The sequence below is a fragment of the Globicephala melas genome, chromosome 10 (genome assembly GCF_963455315.2).
Source record: "Globicephala melas chromosome 10, mGloMel1.2, whole genome shotgun sequence".
NCBI classification, from domain to species: domain Eukaryota; kingdom Metazoa; phylum Chordata; class Mammalia; order Artiodactyla; family Delphinidae; genus Globicephala; species Globicephala melas.
In genome coordinates, this window is record NC_083323.1 from 24,414,604 (window position 1) to 24,438,772 (window position 24,169).

General features: G+C 40.7%; 1 protein-coding gene across 1 annotated transcript in view; it reads right to left on the reverse strand.

The window, feature by feature from the left end:
• The window catches only part of CFAP54 (cilia and flagella associated protein 54), a 310,172-nt gene extending 287,258 nt beyond the window's left edge, over positions 1 to 22,914 (reverse strand). Inside the window, exons 1-4 of the mRNA XM_030856338.2 lie at positions 22,586 to 22,914; positions 13,825 to 13,930; positions 10,626 to 10,769; positions 453 to 624 (exon numbers count right to left, since the gene is read on the reverse strand). Coding sequence (XP_030712198.2) covers positions 453 to 624; positions 10,626 to 10,769; positions 13,825 to 13,930; positions 22,586 to 22,914 — 751 coding nt within the window. The remainder of the gene's footprint in view (positions 1 to 452; positions 625 to 10,625; positions 10,770 to 13,824; positions 13,931 to 22,585) is intronic.
• Between the last annotated feature and the right edge of the window lie 1,255 nt (positions 22,915 to 24,169).

Consider the following 24,169-nt stretch of genomic DNA (forward strand, 5'->3'; position numbering starts at 1 on the left):
GGAAATAACATCTTTATTAAATTGCTTTATAAGGGTGTGTTAGTTTCTGCTTTATAACAAAGTGAATCAGTTATATATATACATATGTCCCCATATCTCTTCCCTCTTGCGTCTGCCTCCCCCCTCCCACCCTCCCTATCCCACCCCTCTAGGTGGTCACAAAGCACCGAGCTGATCTCCCTGTGCTATGCGGCTGCTTCCCACTAGCTATCTATTTTACGTTTGGTAGTGTATATATGTCCATGCCACTCTCTCACTTTGTCCCAGCTTACCCTTCCCCCTCCCCATATCCTCAAGTCCATTCTCTAGTAGGTCTGCATCTTTATTCCCGTCTTGCCCCTAAGAGGAAATGAACATGTTTTAAATCACAAGGTAATCAAGTCACCGTCAAACTCAGTATTTAAATACCTTTCTGAAAGACACAATGAAAAATAAAAGACACTGACATATACCATTGAATATAATCCAGCAAAGTTGCTCCTGTGGCAAAGCCACCTGCATGATGAGCCTTAAGGAGGACAAGATATGCAGACACCGGGCCACAGATTCTTTATTCTGCAGGTTCATGTCACTGTCACAGACCAGCTGGTAGTTGCAAATATTTCTGCCACTTAAAGCATGAAACTGAAACACATGAGGAAAAGAAAAAGAATATAAATAACGTTATGCAACTTAGGAAAGCACTTCTTAAAATGTACAAAACTAAAATGGAAACGATTCTTCTTAACTGATTCAATAAATTAGTAGAGGTCAATAGACTGAATGTTTGTGTCCTCCCAAAATTTATATGTTGCAACCTTGCCGTCTGCCATATGGGGACACAGGGGGAATCAGGCCCTTATCAGACACTGAATTTTCCAGCACCCTGATCATGCATTTCCCAGTCTCCAGAACTGTGAGCAATAAATGTTGTTTAAGCCATCCAACCTCTGGATTTTTGTTACAGCAGCCTTATTGGACTAACATATGGAAAGAAACACGGTAAAATAGGTTTCTTCAAAGCATTCATTTAGTTAAGATCACCTTTCCTTGGTCAAAAAAATTTTCAAAAGCAAAAAAAAAGTACAAAATCCTACTTCCAAGAATATAGAATTGAATCAATTTTTGTAAAGCCCCACAATGGCATGTTAACATATTAATTCAGATGTAATTATTACCATTTACACAATTCCTTCAGCAAATGTTTGCTGACCACCTCTGTTTGCCACACGCTAAGCAACAGGGAGTCAAAGATGACGAAGACAAGGCTCTTGACAGAGGGAAAAGTGTTCCAGGCACACACAGTGTTAGGAATGCTTGAGGTGCTTGCTGTGGTCACTGATTTGAAAGTCTTTTTTAAAGTTGGATGAGAAGGTATAAGATAAATTAGGCTATAGAGGTGGTCCATGGTCAGAACATGGAGAGCTTCCACACCATTGCAAGGAATATGGACTACGGCAAAAGGGCAAATCCAAAGAGCAATGGAGTACAATTATTTGATTTACACTTTAGAAATGAATTCTGACAAAAGTGTGAAAGATGCAAAGCAGATGGAAGACAAAGCTACATGCAGGAGCTAGGAGAGATCAAAGGCCTCTGAGGTTGTCCTGAGAAACCATAATTCAAGAAGAGTCATGTACCACAATGTTCATTGCAGCTCTATTTACAATAGCCAGGACATGGAAGCAACCTAAGTGTCCATGGACAGATAAATGGATAAAGAAGATGTGGCACTTATATACAATGGAATATTACTCAGCCATAAAAAGAAACGAAACTGAGTTATTTGTAGTGAGGTGGATGGACCTAGGGTCTGTCATACAGAGTGAAGTAAGTCAGAAAGAGACAAACAAATACCGTATGCTAACACATATATATGGAATCTAAGAAAAAAAAAAAAAGGTCATGAAGAACCCAGGGGTAAGACGGGAATAAAGACACAGACCTACTAGAGAATGGGCTTGAGGATATGGGGAGGGGGAAGGGTAAGCTGGGACAAAGTGAGAGAGAGGTATGGACGTATATACACTACCAAATGTAAAACAGATAGCTAGTGGGAAGCAGCCGCATAGCACAGGGAGATCAGCTCGGTGATTTGTGACCACCTAGAGGAGTGGGATAGGGAGGGTGGGAGGGAGGCAGACGCAAGAGGGAAGAGATACGGGCATATATGTATATATATAACTGATTCACTTTGTTATAAAGCAGAAACTAACACACCACTGTAAAGCAATTATACTCCAATAAAGATGTTAAAAAAAAGAAAAAAGAGTCCTGAAATGGAGCTCTGAAAGGGGGGATAAAAAGAATGGGAAGATTTAAGCCTTGCCTGAGGCAGTGGGGTTTAGTGAACAATCAGAAATGAGAGGTAAGAGTCCTCTCCCTGGGATCTGACCTCCAAAGCCCCAACCCAAGGCCCCGACCCGCCCAGGTGGGTGAGCAGACAAGCCTCTCAGCCTGCTGTGTGCTCAGGGTCTTGGTGCTCTGGCCGGGTATCAGGACTGAGCCTCTGAGGTGGGAGAGCCAAGTTCAGGACACTGGTCCACCAGAGACCTCCCAGCCTCATGTAATAACAAACGGTGAGAAAGCTCTCTCAGAGATTTCCATCTCAATGCTAAGACGCAGCTTCACTCAATGACCAGCAAGCTGCAGGGCTGGACACCCCATGGCAAACAACTAGCAAGACAGGAACACAACCCTACCCATTAGCAGAGAGGCTGCCTAAAATCATAATAAGGTCACAGACACCCCAAAACACACCACCAGATGCAGTCCTGCCCATCAAAAAGACAAGATCCAGCCTCATCCACCAGAACACAGGCACCAGTCCCCTCCAACGGGAAGCCTACAAAACCCACTGAACCAACCTTACCCACTGGGGGCAGACACCAAAAACAACAGGAACTATGAACCTGCAGCCTGCGAAAAGGAGACACCAAACACGGTAAGTTAAGCAAAACAAGAAGACAGAGAAATACCCAGCAGATGAAGGAGCAAGGTAAAAACCCACCAGACCAAACAAATGAAGAGGAAATAGGCAGTCTACCTGAAAAAGAATTCAGAGTAATGAGAGTAAAGATGATCCAAAATCTTGGAAAGAGAATCGAGAAAATACAAGAAATGTTTAACAAGGATCTAGAGGAACTAAAGAGCAAACAAACAATGATGAACAACACAATAAATGAAATTAAAAATTCTCTAGAAGGAATCAATAGCAGAATAACTGAAGCAGAAGAACAGACAAGTGACCTGGAAGATAAAATAATGGAAATAACTACTGCAGAGCAGAATAAAGAAAAAAAGAATGAAAAGAATTGAGGACAGGCTCAGAGACCTCTGTGACAACATTAAAGGCACCAACATTTGAATTTTATGGGTCCCAGAAGAAAAAGAGAAAAAGAAAGGGACTGATAAAATATTTGAAGAGATTACAGTTGAAAACTTCCCTAATATGGGAAAGGAAATAGTTAAACAAGTCCAGGAAGCACAGAGAGTCCCATACAGGATAAATCCAAGGAGAAACACACCAAGACACATATTAATCAACCTATCAAAAATTAAATACAAAGAAAAAATATTAAAAGCAGCAAGGGAAAAGCAACAAATAACATACAAGGGAATCCCCATAAGGTTAACAGCTGATCTTTCAGCAGAAACTCTACAAGCCAGAAGGGACTGGCAGGGCATATTTAAAGTGATGAAAGGGAAAAACCTACAACCAAGATTACTCTACCCAGCAAGGATCTCATTCAGATTCAACAGAGAAATTAAAACCTTTACAGACAAGCAAAAGCTAAGAGAATTCAGCACCACCAAACCAGCTTCACAACAAATGCTAAAGGAACTTCTCTAGGCAGGAAACACAAGAGAAGGAAAAGACCTACAATAACAAACCCAAAACAATTGAGAAAATGGTAACAGGAACATACATATCGATAAATACCTTAAATGTAAATGGAATAAATGCTCCAACCAAAAGACATAGACTGGCTGAAAGGATACAAAAGCAAGACCCGTATATATGCTGTCTACAAGAGACCCACTTCAGACCTAGGGACACATACAGACTGAAAATGAGGGGATGGAAAAAGATATTCCATGCAAATGGAAATCAAAAGAAAGCTGGAGTAGCAATTCTCATATCAGACAAAATAGACTTTAAAATAAAGACTATTACAAGGGACAAAGAAGGACACTACATAATGATCATGGGATCAATCCAAGAAGATGTAACAACTATAATGTTTATGCACCCAACATAAGAGCACCTCAATACACAAGGCAAATGCTAACAGCCATTAAAATGGATATCAACAGGGGTTTCCCTGGTGGCGCAGTGGTTGCGAGTCCACCTGCCGATGCAGGGGACACAGGTTCGTGCCCCAGTCTGGGAAGATCCCACATGCCGCGGAGCAGCTAGGCCCGTGAGCCATGGCTGCTTAGCCTGCACGTCCAGAGCCTGTGCTCTGCAACGGGAGAGGCCACAACAGTGAGAGGCCTGCATACCACAAAAAAAAAAAAAAAAAAAAAGGGATATCGACAGCAACTCAATCATTGTAGGGGAATTTAAAACCCCAGTTTCACCAATGGATAGATCATCCAAAATGAAAATAAATAAGGAAACACAAGCTTTAAATGATACATTGAACAGGATGGACTTAATTGATATTTATAGGACATTCCACCCAAAAACAACAGAATACACTTCTCAAGTGCTCATGGAACATTCTTCAGGATAGATCATATCTTGGGTCTCAAATCAAGCCTTGGTAAATTTAAGAAAACAGAAATCATATCAAGTATCTTTTCTGACAATGCTATGAGACTAGATACCAATTACAGGAAAAAATCTGTAAAAAATATAAACACATGGAGGCTAAACAATACACTACTAAATAACCAAGAGATCACTGAATAAATCAAAGAGGAAATTAAAAAATACCTAGAAACAAATGACAATGAAAACACGACGACCCAAAACCTATGGAATGCAACAAAAACAGTTCTAAGAGGGAAGTTTATAGCAATACAATCCTACCTCAAGAAACAACAAACATCTCACATAAACAACCTAACCTTACACCTAAAGCAATTAGAGAAAGAAGAACAAAACACCCCAAAGTTAGCAGAAGGAAAGAAATCATAAAGATCAGATTAGAAATAAATAAAAAAGAAATGAAGGAAACAATAGCAAAGATCAATAAAACTAAAAGCTGGTTCTTTGAGAAGATACACGAAATTGATAAACCGTTAGCCAGACTCATCAAGAAAAAAAGGGAGAAGACTCAATTCATCAGAATTAGAAATGAAAAAGGAGAAGTAACAATTGACACTGCAGAAATACAAAGGATTATGAGATTATTACAGGCAACTATATGCCAATAAAAGGGACAAGGAATGGAAGTAATGCACAAATTCTTAGAAAAGCACAACCTCCCAAGACTGAACCAGGAAGAAATAGACAATATAAACAGACCAATTACAAGCACTGAAATTGAAACTGTGATTAAAAATCTTCCAACAAACAAAAGCCCAGGACCAGATGGCTTCACAGGCGAATTCTTTCAAACATTTAGAGAAGTGCTAACACTTAGCCTTCTCAAACTCTTCCGAAATATACCAGAGGGAGGAACACTCCCAAACTCATTCTACGAGGCCACCATCACCCTGATACCAAAACCAGACAAAGATGTCACAAAAAAAGAAAACTACAGGCCAATATCACTGATGAACATAGATGCAAAAATCCTCAACAAAATACTAGCAAAGAGAATCCAACAGCACATTAAAAGGATCATACACCTTGATCAAGTGGGGTTTATCCCAGGAATGCAAGGATTCTTCAGTATACGCAAATCAATGAATGTGATACACCATATTAACAAACTGAAGGAGAAAAACCATACGATCATCTCAACAGATGCAGAAAAAACTTGACAAAATTCAACAAGCATTTATGATAAAAACTCTCCAGAAAGTAGGCATAGCAGGAACTTACCTCAACATAATAAAGGCCATATATGACCAACCCACAGACAACATCATTCCCCATGGTGAAAAACTGAAATCATTTCCACTAAGATCAGGAACAAGACAAGGTTGCCCACTCTCACCACTATTATTCAACATAGTTTTGGAAGTTTTAGCCACAGCAATCAGAGAAGAACAAGAAATAAAAAGAATCCAAATCAGAAAAGAAGTAAAGCTGTTACTGTTTGCAAATGACATGATACTATATATAGAGAGAATCCCAAAGATGCTACCAGAAAACTACTAGAGCTAATCAATGAATTTGGTAAAGTAGCAGGACATAAAATTAATGCACAGAATTCTCTTGCATTCCTATACACTAATGATGAAAAATTTGAAAGAGAAATTGAGGAAACACTCCCATTTACCGTTGCAACAAAAAGAATAAAATACCTAGGAGTAAACCTACCTAAGGAGACAAAAGACCTGCATGCAGAAAACTATAAGACACTGATGAAAGAAATTAAAACTGATACAAAGAGATGGAGAGATATACCATGCTCTTGGATTGGAAGAATCAACACTGTGAAAATGACTATACTACCCAAAGCCATCTACAGATTCAATGCAATCCCTATCAAACTACCAATGGCATTTTTCACAGAATTAGAACAAAAAATTTCACAATTTGTATGGAAACATAAAAGACCCTTAACAGCCTAAGTAATCTTGAGAAAGCAAAACAGAGCTGGAGGAATCAGTCTTCCTGACTTCAGGCTATACTACAAAGCTACAGTAATCAAGACAGTATGGTAGTGGCACAAAAACAGAAATATACATCAATGGAACAGGATAGAAAGCCCAAAGATAAACTCACACACATATGGTCACCTTATCTTTGATAAAGGAAGCAAGAATATACGATGGAGAAAGAAGTCAGCCTCTTCAGTAAGTGGTGCTGGGAAAACTGGACAGCTACATACAAAAGAATGAAATTGGAACACTCCCTAACACCATACACAAAAATAAACTCAAAATGGATTAAAGACCTAAACGTGAAACCAGACACCATAAAACTCTTAGTGGAAAACATAGGCAGAACACTCTATGACATACATCACAGAAAGATCCTTTTTGACCCACCTCCTAAAGAAATGGAAATAAAAACAAAAATAAACAAATGGGACCTAATGAAACTTAAAAGCTTTTGCACAGCAAAGGAAACCATAAACAAGACCAAAAGACAACCCTCAGAATGGGAGAAAATATTTGCAAACAAAGCAACTGACAAAGGATTAATCTCCAAAATATACAGGCAAGCTCATGCAGCTCAATATCAAAGAAACAAACAACCCAATCCAAAAATGGGCAGAAGACCTAAATAGACATTTCTCCAAAGAAGATATACAGATTGCCAACAAACACATGAAAGGATGCTCAACATCACTAATCATGAGAGAAATGCAAATCAAAACTACAGTGAGGTATCACCTCACACCAGTCAGAATGGCCAGCATCAAAAAATCTACAAACAGGGCTTCCCTGGTGGCGCAGTGGTTGAGAGTCCGCCTGCCAATGCAGGGGACACAGGTTCGTGCCCCGGTCCGGGAAGATCCCACATGCTGCGGAGCGGCTGGGCCTGTGAGCCATGGCCACTGAGCCTGCACGTCCGGAGCCTGTGCTCCGCAACAGGAGAGGCCACAACAGTGAGAGGCCCGCGTACCCTCCCAAAAAAAAAAAAAAAATCTACAAACAATAAATGCTGGAGAGGGTGTGGAGAAAAGGGAACCCTCTTGCACTGTTGGTGGGAATGTAAACTGATACAGACACTATGGAGAACAGTATGATGGTTCCTTAAAAAACTAAAATAGAATTACCATATGACCCAGCAATCCCACTACTGGGCATATACCCTGAGAAAACCATAATTCAAAAAGAGTCATATACCACAATGTTCACTGCAGCTCTATTTACAATAGCCAGGACATGGAAGCAACCTAAGTGTCCATCAACAGATGAATGGATAAAGAAGATGTGGTACATATATACAATGGAATATTACTCAGCCATAAAAAGAAACTAAATTATTTGTAGTGTGGTGGATGGACCTAGAGACTGTCATACAGAGTGAAGTAAGTCAGAAAGAGATAAACAAATACCATATGGTAACACATATACATGGAATCTAAAAAAAAAAAAAAAATGTTCTGAAGAACCTAGGGGCAGGACGGGAAAAAAGATGCAGACGTAGAGAATGGACTTGAGGACACGGAAGGGGGAAGGCTAAGCTGGGACGAAGTGAGAGAGTGGCATGGACATATATACACTACCTAATGAGAAATAGATAGCTAGTGGGAAGTAGCCACATAGCACAGGGAGATCAGCTTGGTGCTTTGTAACCACCTAGAGGGGTGGGATAGGGAGGGTGAGGCAGACAGAAGAGGGAGGAGATATGGGAATATATGTTTATGTATAGCTGATTCACTTTATTATACAGCAGAAACTAACACACCATTGTAAAGCAATTATACTCCAATAAACATGTTAAAAAAAAAAAAAAAGAAGTGGGAGGTAAAAGAGCAGAGAGGTCTGCAACACTTTCCTGCTTGGGTTACTGGCTGGAGCCAATTATGGAAGAAAAAAAGATGAGTTCAGTTTTGGACACGACGAGTGTGAGATCTTTATGATGTTAACTGGATAGATGAGTTCAGAAGAGAGATTTTGGCTAGAGAATCATCAGTACTACTGGGAGTGGAGAGTCTTAGTAACACAAATGAGCCTTACTCTACCAGGCAGACTTCGTGCTTGGATACATGTAAGCTATTTCTAGCCACCATGTAGTTGGTTTCACAGCTAGGGAGGCTGAGTGGAAATGGAAGCAGAATAATTCAACAGTGTAAGAGAGAGATACGGAAGCCTGGATCAGGGTGATACAGGAGGGGCCTTAAAAATTCAAACTTTTCATTCAGCACTCTTCCCAATGGGGCACTGAGATATTATAGTTTATAAGAAATATGGATTTGGTCATTCAGTTGTTCAAAATATATTTCTCATATGTATCTGGTCTTCATCCACAGTTCCTAGCTCTCCGAAAACCCTTGGAATTTCCTAAGTGTTAAGAGTGACAAAGATATGTTCTGCTATGTTCATGAGGTACTTTTGTAAAGTGTCTAAGGATGGAGGTTAGCTGCCTGTGGAGCCAACCATGTGATTAGAGGTTTAGCACTTTGAGTCCCAGCCCCTGACCTCCAGGGAAGGGGGGAGGGGCTGGAAGTTGAATCTATCACCAATGGCCAATGATTCAATCAATCATGCGTATGCTATGAATCCTCCATAAAAACCCAGAAGGATGGGGCTTGGGAAGCTTCCAGCGTGATGAACAGGTGGAGGTGCTGGGAGAGTGGTGTGTCTGCAGAGGCCACTGAAGCCCCGCACCCTTTCCCCACGCCTTGCTCTATGTATCTCTTCCCTCTGGCTGTTGCTGAGTTATATTATATCCTTTTATAATAAACCTATAATCTAGTAAGTAAAATGTTTCCACGAGTTCTGTGAACCACTGCAGCAAATTATCTGGCCCAAGGAGGGGGTCGCGGGAACCTCTGATTTATAGCCAGTCAGTCAGAATTACAGGTGATGACCTGAGCTTGCGACTGGCATCTGAAGTGGGAGGGGGTGGTTTTGTAAGACAGATCCCTCAACCTGTGGGATCTGACACTGTCTCTGGGTAGATAGTCAGAATAGAGTTGAACTGTAGGACATTCACCTGGTGTCCCAAGAATTATTTGTTGGTATCAGGATGCCCACCCGTCCCCGCCATACAACTTAAGCACCCACTCACATTGCGCAGTATCCTCATTCATGCACCTACGTTACAGGCAAACTGAATGTGCCTTCAAAGATGCTTGATCTTTTCTGCTTATTAAACCACATGTTGTTTCCAAGGCCTAGAATAATCATTAAATTTGGAATAACATAGCCTTGCAGTCAGACTGATTAGGGTTCAAACACCAGCTCTGCCCACTGCTTTAAGAGGGCTGGATTTCTCACTCTCCAATAAGCCTCAGTTTCTTCATCTGTAAAAGAGGCATAATAGTACCCGTCTCTTAGGACTGCAATGAGGCTGCAAGATAGCAATTCATGTAATGCATTTAGAAGACTACCTAGCACATGGTAACTGCTCCACCAGTGACTCATTGGTAGCAATTAACATAATAATACTGGTATAGTAGAAAAAAGCATAAAATTTCTTTTGTATCAAAAGATCTGTTTTCTCTCCAGAGCCACTACTTATTATACTGTGTGATTAGCTTTCGTTTTCTCTCTTGTACAATAGGGATAATAACAGTATCTAACTCATAGAGTTATTGTGAGGATCCAATGTTTTCTAAAGTACTTTGTAGACTAAAAGCATTCTACCAATACGAGTTATAATAATAATAATAAATACTGTCTCCTGGATGAATAAGTGATTATAGTGACACAATCTCCAAAGCATCTTTACAAAATTTAATAAGTGCACTTTCTCATCCAGCACAGAAAATATTTATTAAGTAACTTACAGCACACAAGTAAATACCATGCTAAGCAAATGAAAGACATTTTGAAGCTGTCAAGCAAAGGACAGCCTATTGCATAATCATAAATGGTAGCTATTTTAGCTACTGCTTTCATCTTACCGTATGCGCAGCACTTTTGTCTTCAAAGCCTTTTGGAAAAAAGACGCTTTTGAATTGGTTCACATCTGCTTTATTCTCGTCAAAGTTGATGCTGAACTGCTGAAGATATCTCCCATAGCACTGTAAAAGGGCCAATTTATATTCCTGAAATAAAAAGAGGACTTGATGAAGGTTTCAAAATATCCTTTTGCTTATCATTATTAAAATTAGGTAATATTCATATTATTCTTAATAGTGTCAATGTTGATTATTACTATCACCGCTATTACTATCACCATGACACCATTATCACTACTATTTCCAAACACAAACTTAACAGACATTGTGCTTGGCAATGCATGTGCATTATTTCATTTAATTCTCCTCACAACAAGCCAATTATGAGATGAGACCATCATGACCTCAAAGATGGGAATAGTCACCAGGGCACTGTGTGTGGTAATAACCTGGATATACTCAAAAACCAAAGGTTTAACCTCCACAGATCATGGTAACCCACAAACTCAGTGAGAGAGGTAGAGGAGTTGTATAACCAGCCCTGCTTCTCTGATACCTCCTAAGCTCCAAAAAAGAAAGAGTAGGAGAGGGCAGAAAGGGAGGGACAAAAGGGGGAAGGAGGGAGAAAAGAAGGGAGGGAGAAAAAAGGAAGGAAGGAAAGAAAGGAGAAGAGAAAAATGCAGGGGATAAGCTGGCTCATCTGTCATCAGTCTCTTAAATTATATCAGGATGAATCAAAAAAATCTAAGATGCTATGATTCTTGTTAGTTCTAATTCATGCTTACATTCCAATTACAAAGTCAGATGCCTCATTTCTGAAGCCCACGGGGCACAGTTGACCTGGAGAGTTTCAGGGCGGTGGATGTGAGCAGGGTTTTACATATGACTCAGCTGCAACCCTTTCTCTGCTTCCTCCCCTGCAACTGTGTTTCCAGGAAAAGCAGCTGCCCTGGGTGTGAACTGCCTATTGGGTGACCTCGCCCCTCAGGAGGCACCACAGTCAAACGCTGTTTTGTTTCTATTTCTATTGACTTGTTTGTTACTTGCTCACTAATTAATTCTGAATCTTTTCGCTCTAACTTGATTCACGTAATGAATTCAAATCTAGGTTCAAAACAAGCGTGGTCCAACAAGATGAGTTCTACTGTAACTAAAATAAAACTAGATTCTAGAAACCAAAGTAACCACTCAAGTTTGTTTCCAGGATTACAAATACCTTTACCGGCCCACTTTCCCATCACTGAAAAGTAGTTAAAACCTTTTCTTTGTTCCTCTAAGTAAATTTGTAAATATCTTACCTGAAATATTCTGAATTCTTAGCCACTATCCAACATCAACTTGCTTTATCAACCTGTAGAATGCTCCTTCTTCTTCCCTCCACCCACCTGGATACTCCTCAAACCACCCCAAACTGGGCTGTGTATCACCAGCTTCTTATTATGTGGAGAAGAAGCATAAAAAATGGGGGGGGGGGCACGCCTCTAATTCTGGTCAAAACTATTATTCCACTTCACATGAATATAGCTTACAAGTTGGATCTCACCTGGGGCTTTTTTCTGTGGTTTTCCAAATTCCGTATGGTCCAATTACATGGAGCTAAGATGATTCTCTAATTTCGGCAGCAGAAAATATATCTTAGTGCTTCCTTATGAAAGTTCCTCCACATCTTAGCCTCTATTTGGTAACTTTCCCTCCCAGACCAAAAAGATTCAAGTCCAGAAAATAGAAATGGAGGAGGGAAATGAAGCTGAGAAACTGTAGATTAAGGAGACTTGAAACTGCCCCCACGGAGTTAACAGCAGCTCATGACAAATAGAAATTCGTAAGCTTGTCTTACAGAACAGATAAGGGAACGGCTTGGAAAGGAAGGAAAGAAAGAAGTTTGTGAACTACCTTCACTGATTAAGCCCGCTGTAGTTTTGTTTTGTTTTTCCCTCTTTCTTTTTTCCTCTCTTAAATTGCATAACTTCCCAGCTTCACTCAGCTCAGCCGTTTCACAGGAACTTGGAGTCAGCTTTTGCCCACGGCGAGCCGGCTGGGGCTGATTGGGACCACCGACCCTAAAACTGGGCCTGCGCAGGTGTCCCTTGAATGACCTTTTGACGTCAGAGGCTGGAAAACTCCGCCCTCCGGTCCTGCTAAACGCCTCCATTTTGAATACACAGAAGTACGTAGCCCAGATGCACCTGCTCAGAACACCGACTACCTCACCATTTTCCTTACCGCCAGTCATCTTTCCCCGTGCCTAAAACCACTCTGCTTATATCTCGTAAATATCCCAACTCCCTCGCCTTAGGGGAGGCGGATCTGAGACTCGTTCTTCGCTTGGCTGCCTTGTGAATAAACTCTTTCGCTGCTGCAAACCTCAGCGGCTCAGCATTTGGCTTTCTCTGCATGGGGAAAATGGACCTGGCTCGGTAACAGACTGAATACTGCTGGTGTCTGGCGTAAAATCACTTTGTATAAAATAACTCTTGGTCCAAGGATCCCACGTGTGCCAAAGGCTCATATTTAACTTGAAAAATTTGGGCCTGTGCCAGACCTTAGGGGGAAAATTCACATTTTCGTTCACTGAAAACCCAGCCATGGTGTGGTCTTACCAAACTAAGTCCATGAATCCACAGCAATCCAATACTTCCGCATTGATATAGAACTAGAAAAAGGGCACAAACTCGGTTGGAATACAACACTGAGCAAGAAACAGGGTATGTATGGAATGACCGCTGTAATTACTGATACGTACAGCAAAATGTAAAGAAGGAGCTGAAAGTCATTAAAACAAGGCACCTGGAAGCAAGCAACATAGCAGCAAGGCCAGGAGCTATGAGAGCTGTCTGCTGGGCAAGGCCAGCCATGTGAAAAACAACAGGAAGTGGTGTCTGGGCTCCTTTGTGTAAGGTAGGAACATGATGACTCAGCATTTCCTGTCGGGCGCCTACCACACCCTCTGTTAACTAGGGGCTGTGCATATGCTCCGCCAACCGTCTTTCTGTTAAGGAATCTCTCACCTCTGGAGAATCCCAACCACAAAATTTTAGAGTGAACACTGTTTTGGCTACTGTGCCTCATTAAAATTTGTATGTATTCCCTTATATATTTCTAAGAAAAAAAATCAAATCATGTAAAATAGGAGTGGTATCAAAAGGATAATAATTAGGCAAATGAGTTTCATTTGGGCTCTTTCTACTCCGGAGGTACTTACTTTCATTTCACAAAGTCTATCTCCAACCTTCAGAAGCTTTTCGTTGTAATAGGCAGCTGGCAGCCGGGGGGCGTATTTGGTCCAGATATTAAACAAAGAGGTGGCACTGTAAAAATCATAAAGTAAAATGATATCCTCAAAGTCAGCAGGAAACCTAAATTAGCAAGCAATCCTTAAAAACTTACCTTGTGCTCTTTTTTTTTTAGGTATTCAGGTGGGGTTTTTTATAAATTTATGTATTTTGGGCGCGTTGGGTCTTCCTTGCTTAGCACAGGCTTTCTCTAGTTGCGGCGAGCAAGGATTGGGGACTGTTCTTCGTTGTGGTGCGTGGGGTTCTCATTGCGGTGGCTTCTCGTTGGGGAGCAGGGGCTCTAGGCGCCCGGGCTTCAATAGTTGTGGCACACGGGCTTCAGTAGTTGTGGTTCGTGGGCTCTAGAGCGCAGGCTCAGTAGTTGTGGTGCACAGGCTTGGTTGCTCCGCGGCATGTGGGATCTTCCCAGACCACGGCTTGAACCCATGTACCCTGCATTGGCAGGCGGATTCTTAAGCATTGCGCCACCAGGGAAGTCCATGCTCTTTTTAATGTGCTTTATTGTTAATGTCTAATTATTGATAAACGTAATTATGGTTAAAAGTATTGTTTCCTTTATACCAAGCACTGATAGTTCTTTATATGCATTTTTAATGATTTTATTTTTTAAATTTTACTATTTTTATTGGGGTATAGTTGATTTATAATATTATATGTTTTAGATGTACAACATAGTGATTCACAATTTTTAAAGGCTATACTCCATTTATAGTTACTATCAAATATTGACTATATTTCCTGTTCTGTACAATATATCCTTGTAGCTTATTTATTTTATACATAGTAGTTTGTACCTCTTAATCCCCTACCTCCATCTTTCCCCTCCCCCCTTCTAGAACAAACCACTAGTTTGTTCTCTATGTCTAGGAGTCTGTTTCTTTTTTGTTATATTCACTAGTTTGTTGTATTTTTTAGATTCCACATATAAGTGATATCATACAGTATTCGTCATTCTCTGTCTGACTTCTTTCACCTAGCATAATGCCCTCCAAGTCTATCCATGTTGTTGCAAATGGCAAGATTTTATTCTTTGTTATGGCTGAGTAATATTCCACTGTGTGTGTGTGCACATGTGTGTGTGCGTGTGTGTATCACATCTTCTTTATCCATTCATCTGTTGAAGGACACAGGTTGTTTCCATATCTTAGCTATTATAAATACTGCTGCTATGAACATTGGGACTATACTCTTTGTATGCATTTTTTTAAATTGACTTTATTTTTTAGAGTAGTTCTAAGTCCACAGAAAAACTGAGCAGAAAGTATAGCGATTCCCTGTATACCCTCGTCTCCCACACAGGCACAGCCTCCTCCATTATCAACATCACCCACCAAAGTGGCACATTTGTTAACAATTAATGAACCTACACTGACACATCATTATCACCCAGTGTCCATAGTTTACGTTAGTGTATATCCTTGGTGTTGTCCATTCTATGGGTTTGGACAAATGTATAATGACATGTATCTGCCATTGTATCATACAGAGTAGTTTCCCTGCCCTAAAAATTGTCTGTGCTCTGCCTGTTCATCACTCCTTCCCCACTAACCCCAGGCAACCATTGAACTTTTTACTCTCTCCATAGTTTTGCCTTTTTCAAAATGTCATATAGTTGGAATTATATATATGTAGCATTTTCTGATTGGCTTCTTTCACTTAGTAATCTGCATGTAAGATTCACCCATGTTTTTTCCATGGCCTGATAGCTCATTTTCTTTTAGCATTGAATAATATTCCATTGTCTGTATATACCACAGTTTATCAGTTTACTTACTGAGAGACATCTTGTTTGCATCCTAGTCTTAGCAATTTGAGTAAAGCTGCTATTAACATCCATGTGCAGATCTTCATATGGACATAAGTTTTCAACTCCTTTGGGTAAATACCAAGGATCACAACTGCTGGATTATATGGTAAGAGTGTGTTCAGTTTTGTAAGAAAACATCAAGCTGTCTTCAAAAGTGGCTGTACCTCTTTGCATTTCCACCAGCAGTGAATGAGAATTTTCCTATTGACCCACATCCTTGTCAGCATTTGGTGTTCTCATTGTTCTGGATTTTGGTCATTCTAATAGGTGTGTAGTGGCATCTCATTGTTTTAACTTGCATCTTCCTGATAACATACGATTTATAGCATCTTTTCATATATCTATTTGCCATTTGTATATCTTCCTTGGGTAGATGTCTGTTAAGGTTTTTGGCTCGTTTTTTAAATCAGGTTGTTTGTTTTCCTAACGCTGAGTTTCTAGAGTTCTATGTATATTTTGGATAGCAGTCCTATCAGATATGTCTTTTGCAAGTATTTTCTCCCAGTCTGTGGCTTGGCTTTCATTCGCTTGACAGTGTCTTTCACAGGGCAGAAATTTTTTATTTTAATGAAGTCCATTTTATCAGTTCTTTCTTTCATGGATTATGCCTTTGGTGTTGTATCTTAAAAGTCATTGCCAAACCCACAGTCATCTAGATTTCTCCTACATTATCTTCTAGGAGTTTTACAGCATACAACATTTAGGTTTGTGATCCATTTTGAGTTAATTTTGGGGAAGGGTGTAAAAGTCTGTGTCTAGATTCAATTTTTCACATGTGTATGTCCAGTTGTTCCAGCACTATTGTTAAAAAGACTGTCTTTGCTCCATTGTATTGCCATTACTCCTTTGTGAAAGACCAGTTGACTATATTTATGTCAGTCTGGGCTCTTTATTCTGTGCCTTTGATCTATTTGTCCATTCTTTTGTCATACCACGCTGTCTTGGTTAGTGTAGCTTTATAGTAAGTCTTGAAGTCAGGTAGTGTCAGTCCTCCAACTTTGTTCTTCTTCAGTATTGTTTTGCCTATTCTGGGTCTTTTGCCAACATGAATATTTTTCATTTCATTTTCATAACAACTGAGATGGGTAATATTAGTATCCAAAATATACAGTTGATGAAACTGAGGCAGGGTGCATCTATGCTCGTAGCCAGTATATTACTGGGCCTTCCGGTCCTCTGGAATATGAACTCCCTGAGGGCAAGGACCTCACGTATATTATTCATTGCCCAGCCCCCAAGAGTAGTGAATGTCTAGTATATGTCAGTACTCAATACATACTTGTTGAAAGAATGAATGAATGAATATAAACGACTAGGGAAAATAATTCCTTGTTCTTATTTTTTTTGCTTTTCTATAGAGAGTTCCAGGGTTCAAATACCCAGTCAGTTTAGGGCTATGCTTCCTACATGGTTTCTGATCAGAATTCAAAGGGTAGCAGATCACTGCCTGTTTTGTTCACTCATTTAGTTAATATTTACTCCTTCCCCCTCTCTCGGAAATTATTAATGCTTCTAGGAAAAATCCAAATTTCTCTTAGCAGTCATCCAATCCTATCTCATAAATTTCTAGAAAAGAATGGTGTTATGGACTGAATGTGTGCGTCCCCTCAAAATTCATATGTTGAAGCCCTAATCCACAGTGTAGCTGTATTTGGAGAGGGAGACTCTAAGGAAGTAATTAAGGTTAAATGAGGTCATAAGGGTGGGGCCCTAGTCCACTGGGATTAATCCATTCTAAAAAGAGACACCAGAGAGCTTGTTCTCTCTTTCTCTCTCTCTCTCTCTCTGTCTCTCTAACCGCCTCCCCCCCACAGCCCCGTCTCTGTCTCTCTGTGCTTGCACAGAGGAAAGGCTATATGAGAACAAAGTGGACATCTGCAAGCCAGGAAGAGAGCTCTCACTGGAAACTGATCCTGCCAGACCCTTGTCTGGGACTTTTAGCCTCCAGATCTGTGAGAAAACAAATTTCTGTTGCTTAAGCCACCCAGTCTATGGTATTTTGTTACGGCAGCCCAAACTGACTAATTAGTAATTACTAGTTAGTAATTAGTAGCCCAAGCTGACTAATACAGACAGGAAGCTAAACTTAAGGACTGAAGATGGCTCTAGTATCAATATTTACCATGTACATGTTGGGGTATTAATGGAACAACCTCAACAAAAACATGTCAATTAATTCATTCAGGTAATTAAATGATAATGACTGAGTGACAAGGGAAGAGGGGGTACAGGGTACTCCTACCTTCATGGACTGATTAATAATATTTAGGGGTAGGAAAATATATACATGTACCATGTAGTAAATAACCATGCCAAATAAAGAGTGTGGCAAATACAGCCCATAGAAGTTTAAAAAGGTAAATGTGTTTTGCTTTGTTTGTTTGTTTTACCCTTTTCACGTTCATTTGCTGCTTCATGAAATGCTATAGTATTAGAATAAATATAATGAATCCAAGAAATTCACCAAGTCTTGATAGAATTCTTAAATTATGTAGATGAAAGAGTTAATTCTTCCAAACCTTACAGATGAGATAATGATGAGTAGGTTTGTTACTCATAAAAGAAAAATACCAGCTTCGTTAAATCAATCAAGGTTATATAATAAGAGAATTTTTTTTTAAGTGTACCATAAGTTCAAGTTAAGACTGCTCATTGGGAATGGCTTACATAATAATTAAATACGGAAAATATAATACATACTATGTAATGTACATCATTTAAGAAAAGAATGTTAATATATTTTGGTTTGCTATTTGCTTATAGTTGCTGTTGGATACTTAGAATTTTCTAAAACAAAAATCATAACTGTATAAACAGAATATCAAAATTTTATGTGCTTATAACAAAAGCATACCTTTAAAATATATCACACTCTAAATATATCACACTGTAAATTTAAGGACATTGCTGATATGATCAAAATCTATATTTTAGGGGCTTCCCTGGTGGTGCAGTGGTTGGGAGTCCGCCTGCCGATGCAGGGGACGCGGGTTCGTGCCCCGGTCCGGGAGGATCCCACATGCCATGGAGCGGCTGGGCCCATGAGCCATGGCCACTGGGCCTGTGCGTCGGGAGTCTGTGCTCCACAGCAGGAGAGGCCACAACAGTGAGAGGCCCGCGTTCCGAAAAAAAAAAAAATCTATATTTTAGATAAAATGAACTTTTATGCTTACAGAAGTTCCTATAGTTATAAAAAGAAACAATTTTGGATTTTAAAAAATAACCATCTGTCAAATATGTTATAAAAGCAGCTCCTACCTCCTGTACTCCTGACTGGTCTCCACATTGCCATCATTGCCCCATTTGGACAAAGTCACCAAAATATTTTAAAACAACAATCACATAAGGTTACTTCTTTGCCAAAAACTAGGCAATGGTCTCCCATTGCATTTGGAATAAATGCAGACTCTATAAATGGCCTCTAAAACCTTCCACAGCCCTACCTACTCTTCTAATCTCATCTCATACCACTGCACCCACACTCTCCACACTGTGCTAGACAGGCCTCTGTCCATTCCTCCAAAGGCCCCCGACTCTTTCCTGCCAAGATCGTCCCACATGCTTGTTCCCTCTGTTTATCCTCTCTCCTTGCTGGTTGACTGCCAGGCACGGGCTTTCTCTAGTTGTGGCGAGCAGGGGCTACTCTTCATTGCGGTGCGAGGGCTTCTCATTGCAGTGGCTTCTCGTTGCAGAGCACAGGCTCTAGGCGCTCGGGCTTCAGCAGTTGTGGCATGCGGGCTCAGCAGTTGTGGCTTGTGGGCTTTAGAGCACAGGCTCAGTAGTTGTGGCGCACGGGCTTAGTTGCTCCGTGGCATGTGGGATCTTCCTGGACCAGGGCTCGAACCCGTGTCCCCTGCATTGGCAGGCAGATTCTTAACCACTGCGCCACCAGGGAAGCCCTACTGCCAGCATCCTTCTAATCTCAGCTTAATGTCACCTCCCTCACCATTCCTTTGAAGGCAGGTCTCCACTGTGTTGCCGTTAAGCCTGTGCTCAAGTGTTATCTACTCCAACCACCTTATTGAAAATTGCAACCTCCTGTCTCCCACTCCATAACCCTTCCTCTCTTTTTCTCCCTAGCATTTATCATTTTCTAGGTCACCATAAAATTACTTCTTTTATATGTTTATTGTCTATTTACCCCTCTAGAATATAAGCACCAAGAGAGCAGGGATTTTTGTCTGGTTCGTTGCTGTATCCCCAGCACTTAGTGCAAAACCTGGCACATATAAGCTCTCAGTAGCTTCTTCATAGCCCTTTTTTGTGCGTTGACTTAGTGACTCATTGAAAGCCTATCTCCCTCTCTCTATGAGCACAGATTCCCATATCTATTTTGTTTATCACTGTATAACCCATGACTAGTGCAGGCCCTGGCATATAGTAGGCACTCAATAAAAAATTATTCTGTAAATAAATGGCTAAATATGTGAGAGGTTAGAGGGCAAAGGTCCATGTCAATCCTTAATGTTTGTGACTCTCTGTTTAAAGATGGGGCAGATACTGTACTTACCAGTTGACCCAGGTCTGCAATTATTGAGAATGCAAGGGTAATTCTTGAATTCTTTCAATGCCAAATATTCACTGAATGTTCACTATGTCCCAACCCTCAGGGTAGGTGTTAGAGCAATGAAAAAGAGGCTCATCGTCATCAGGGAGCTTACACATTCTAATCAGGGAGATAGACAGTACACAAGAAAAGAAATAAATACAAGTATAAATTGATGGGTGAAACTGCATTTGATATGAAAGGCCACTCTAAGGAGGTAACAACTGAGCTAAGACCTGAAAGAAGAGAAGGAGCCAGATATTTGAAAAGTTAAGAAAAGAACATTTCAGACAAAGGAGGCATCAAATATAAAGTCCCTGGGGTGAGAAACAGAAGGATCTGTTTCCCTATAAAGTCCTGAGACAGAAGTGAGGGATGAGCTGAGATGAGAGAGGCAGGCAAGGCCAGAGCCTCAGACCCTGGAAGACACCAGAAGTACTCTTAATTTTATTCTAAAAGCAAAGGGAAACAAAAGTCTTTAGATAGGGGAGTGGGTGATTTATTTATAAAGGTTACCCTGACTGCTATGTGAAGGATAGATTTGAGACTCAAGTAGCTGCAGGGAAAATTTGAGATGGTGACGGTTTGAACTGGAATGTTGGTAGTGGAGATGGGAAGGTAAACTGCTATCTAAGTCACCGAAACAGAAACATTTTCAATATAAATATATGTAGCTTAGCTACGTAATGTGCTTTCCTTAGTCAATTCTTGGTTCTCATCTTACTTGGCCCATCAGCATGATTTGCCACAGTTGATTGATCATTCCTTCCTTCTTAAAACACTTTCTCTACTTGGCTTCCAGTACACCACACACTTACTGGTTTTCCTCTACCTCTTTAGCTCCTCCTTCTTAGTCTCTGCCAGTTTCTTCTTATCTTCCCAACTTGTCAATGTTGGAGGGCCCCAGGGTTAAGTCCATGGACCCTCCTCTTCTCCATCTATGCTCACGCCCTTAGCTATTCCATCAAATGTCAAAGCTTAAATATCATCAATATGCTGATGAATCCCAGTGTACTTCTCCTCTGACCTCCAGACTCAAATGTCCAACTACCTACATAATAACTCTGCCTGTATGGTGAATTACATCTCAATCTTAATATATCTAAAAACTAAACTCTTCATCTCCCTCACTTCTGCCCGAAACCTGTCCTTCCCACAGTCACAATCCCACCCCAGGACCTTTACACTTGCCATTCTCCCTGTGTGGCCGACTCTTTCTACAGAAATCCTCATCACTTACTACCATAACATCTTCTCATCTTTCTCAAAGGTCACTTTTCCTGACTTTCCTTGACCATGCTCCCTGCCATCCCACTTTAAATTATAACACCCATCTTCCTCCCTGCTCTAGTTTTCTCCCTAGCACTTATCTCCTTGTAAAATAATTTCCTTACATATTGGTTTAGTGGCTGTCTGTAGTCACAAGAATACATGCTCCATGAGGCTATGAATTTGTATATCTTTTAACTTGATGTTTTCCTAGTTCCTGGAATAGAACCTGATATTTAGGAGGTGCTCAATAAATATGTAGTTAAAAGCATGAATGAATAATAAACATAAGTTAAAACTGTTTCTTCATATTAAATACATGGATGAAAAATATAAGATGAAGCTATTGGCTATTCTGGTATTCTTTGCCACTTGTCTACACTTCTGGCTGTTCAGTTTGCAGTGTGTTTTGACTGGGAAAGAAAGATGGTAACACAAACAGGAAAGAACCTTAAAAACAGGTAGTCTGCAGTTCAAGATAACAACATGGTGATAGAATCCAAAAAAAGGCAAACGTGCAAAATGAGTCACAAAATCAAGAAAGTCACTGTGATCCTAGTAACAATATAAAAAGGAATAAAGTACAAATGTTCACAGAATGACATACTTCATGGCATCACGAATTAACTTTTTCATGAACCTGAGCTACCTCAAAGTTATTCCTTTTCCTCCATATACAAAAGTGTACCCACAACATGGAAAGTTGTGAAAACTGTGAGTGAGCCAAAAATTTATTGGCATGGATTAGCAATTAGAAGACACTCAGAAACAGAAATGGTGAGTTATGAAACATTTCTTTGTTGATTTTTATTCTGACCCGAGCAGGAAGCCAAGATACATTTACCAGGAATTAAGGATTGTAATAGCGATGAGTCTCCACTTCTTAAACTTTGTTTATATCTCCAGGGCCCTTTGGCCAAGTTCTGAATCCGCAACACTGACCCAGCTCCGGGACCACCACCTGCATCCTCAAAAGCATCACCTCCTTTGGCCCCGGGAGTTGCCCTTCTCCAGACAGCGCCCGCCCCAGAGCCCTGCCTCTGCTTACCAACGCCGGTGGAACTCATGCTCCTGTTCCTCCGTTGTAGCTAAAGCCGTCTTTCTCTTCATAAAGCCTAGCAACTCCTGGATCTCCTTCTCACAGGAGGCCAGGAGTGGGTTTTTAGCGTCCAGCGGCCCATAAAACACTGCGAGGGGCAACAAGTCCTCGCGGCAGGTCGAGCGAGGCTGTGGGCTGAGAGAGCTCGCCTTTGACTCCACGGGGAACTTTGAGATCGCAGTCGAGGTCGGGGGCGGGGTCGGCGGCGGTCCTGGCGGCGACACAGATGTGGGAGACACGTTGGATGGAGAGGTCGAACAGGTGCCTTGCGCCGCCATGTTGACCAGACCCGGGCCTGACCAAGAGTGTGTGTACACGCGGTTGCCTGGCGACGGTCTCGTGGCAACCAGGCATCCCACGCGCTCTCGGGAAAACACAGCGGCCCCTGGAGGGCAGAGGAAGAAAAAACCCGGTCCAGAAAGCAATGTTGCTCCTGAGGTGCTTTTGCTCTCTGGCTCATCGCTGTATGAGATGAGAAAGGAGAGAAGGTTCTGGGCAGAGAGCGAATAGGAGTGCCAGAAACTTAGGATCACAAATCCAAACTATACTTTTTCCATTTCGACCACTTAATAATGATGATCATTAATATGTGCCAGGTATTGTTCTGAGCATTTGGAACATAATCTCATTTACTTCATTTAATCATCGTTATAGCTTTACAATTTAGGATATTATTAGTATCTCCATTTCACAGTTTAAGAAACCAGAGTTTAGGGAGGTTAGTCATTTGACCAAGGTCAGAGTAAACCGTAGGGTCAGGGACCAGGTCTCAGCCTTCTGACTCCCAAGCCTGTGCTCAAAATGAACAGGCTATGTTGACCATCCCCCAAGACTAAGCTTAACAGTCGAATTGAAATTAGGGTAATATTTGACAGCAACTGATCCATTCTGGTCGCTCTTTTTGGACCCTGAGGTCTGTAACTGCGGATGATTTTGGTGTCTAGTAGTTACAATTACTCTATGTTTATTCATTTGTATTTCAGCTTTATCCTAATTATCACTATATTCTAAATTCATGAGCATTTTACTCAGCCTTAACCTTTGGACATTAATGTGTACTAATGCTTGAAGGGTTAACTCTCTAAAGACTTTTGCATTTTAAACAGGGATTTTAGGAGACTTTGCTTCTGAAGGGGAAACTATGGCCTCGAGGGAAATATTTGGGGGCAAGGGAAGTTCTTCTTTCCCTGCATTATGGGCAATAGTAAGTTTATTTATATATTTAAAGTATGAGTTTCCAACCAGTACAGAACTTGCTTTCTTTATAAATTATGCAGTGCCAAAAATTATCTAAGAGAAGGATCAGAAATATTTGATGGCTTAGGAAAATAGGTCTTTAACACTGAAAACTGTTACTGGTTCTGTCAAACTTAAAAATAAATAAAGACAGTAACCGTAACACCCTGTGAGCCCAATTTCCCATTTAAGATTAAGAAGCTTATTGGACCACAGCCTGATTTCTTTCAGGTCTGACCTAATTTCTTGCAGACTCTGTGGACCTGTGCTAATTTGTGAGGCTGGCCTAATATGTCA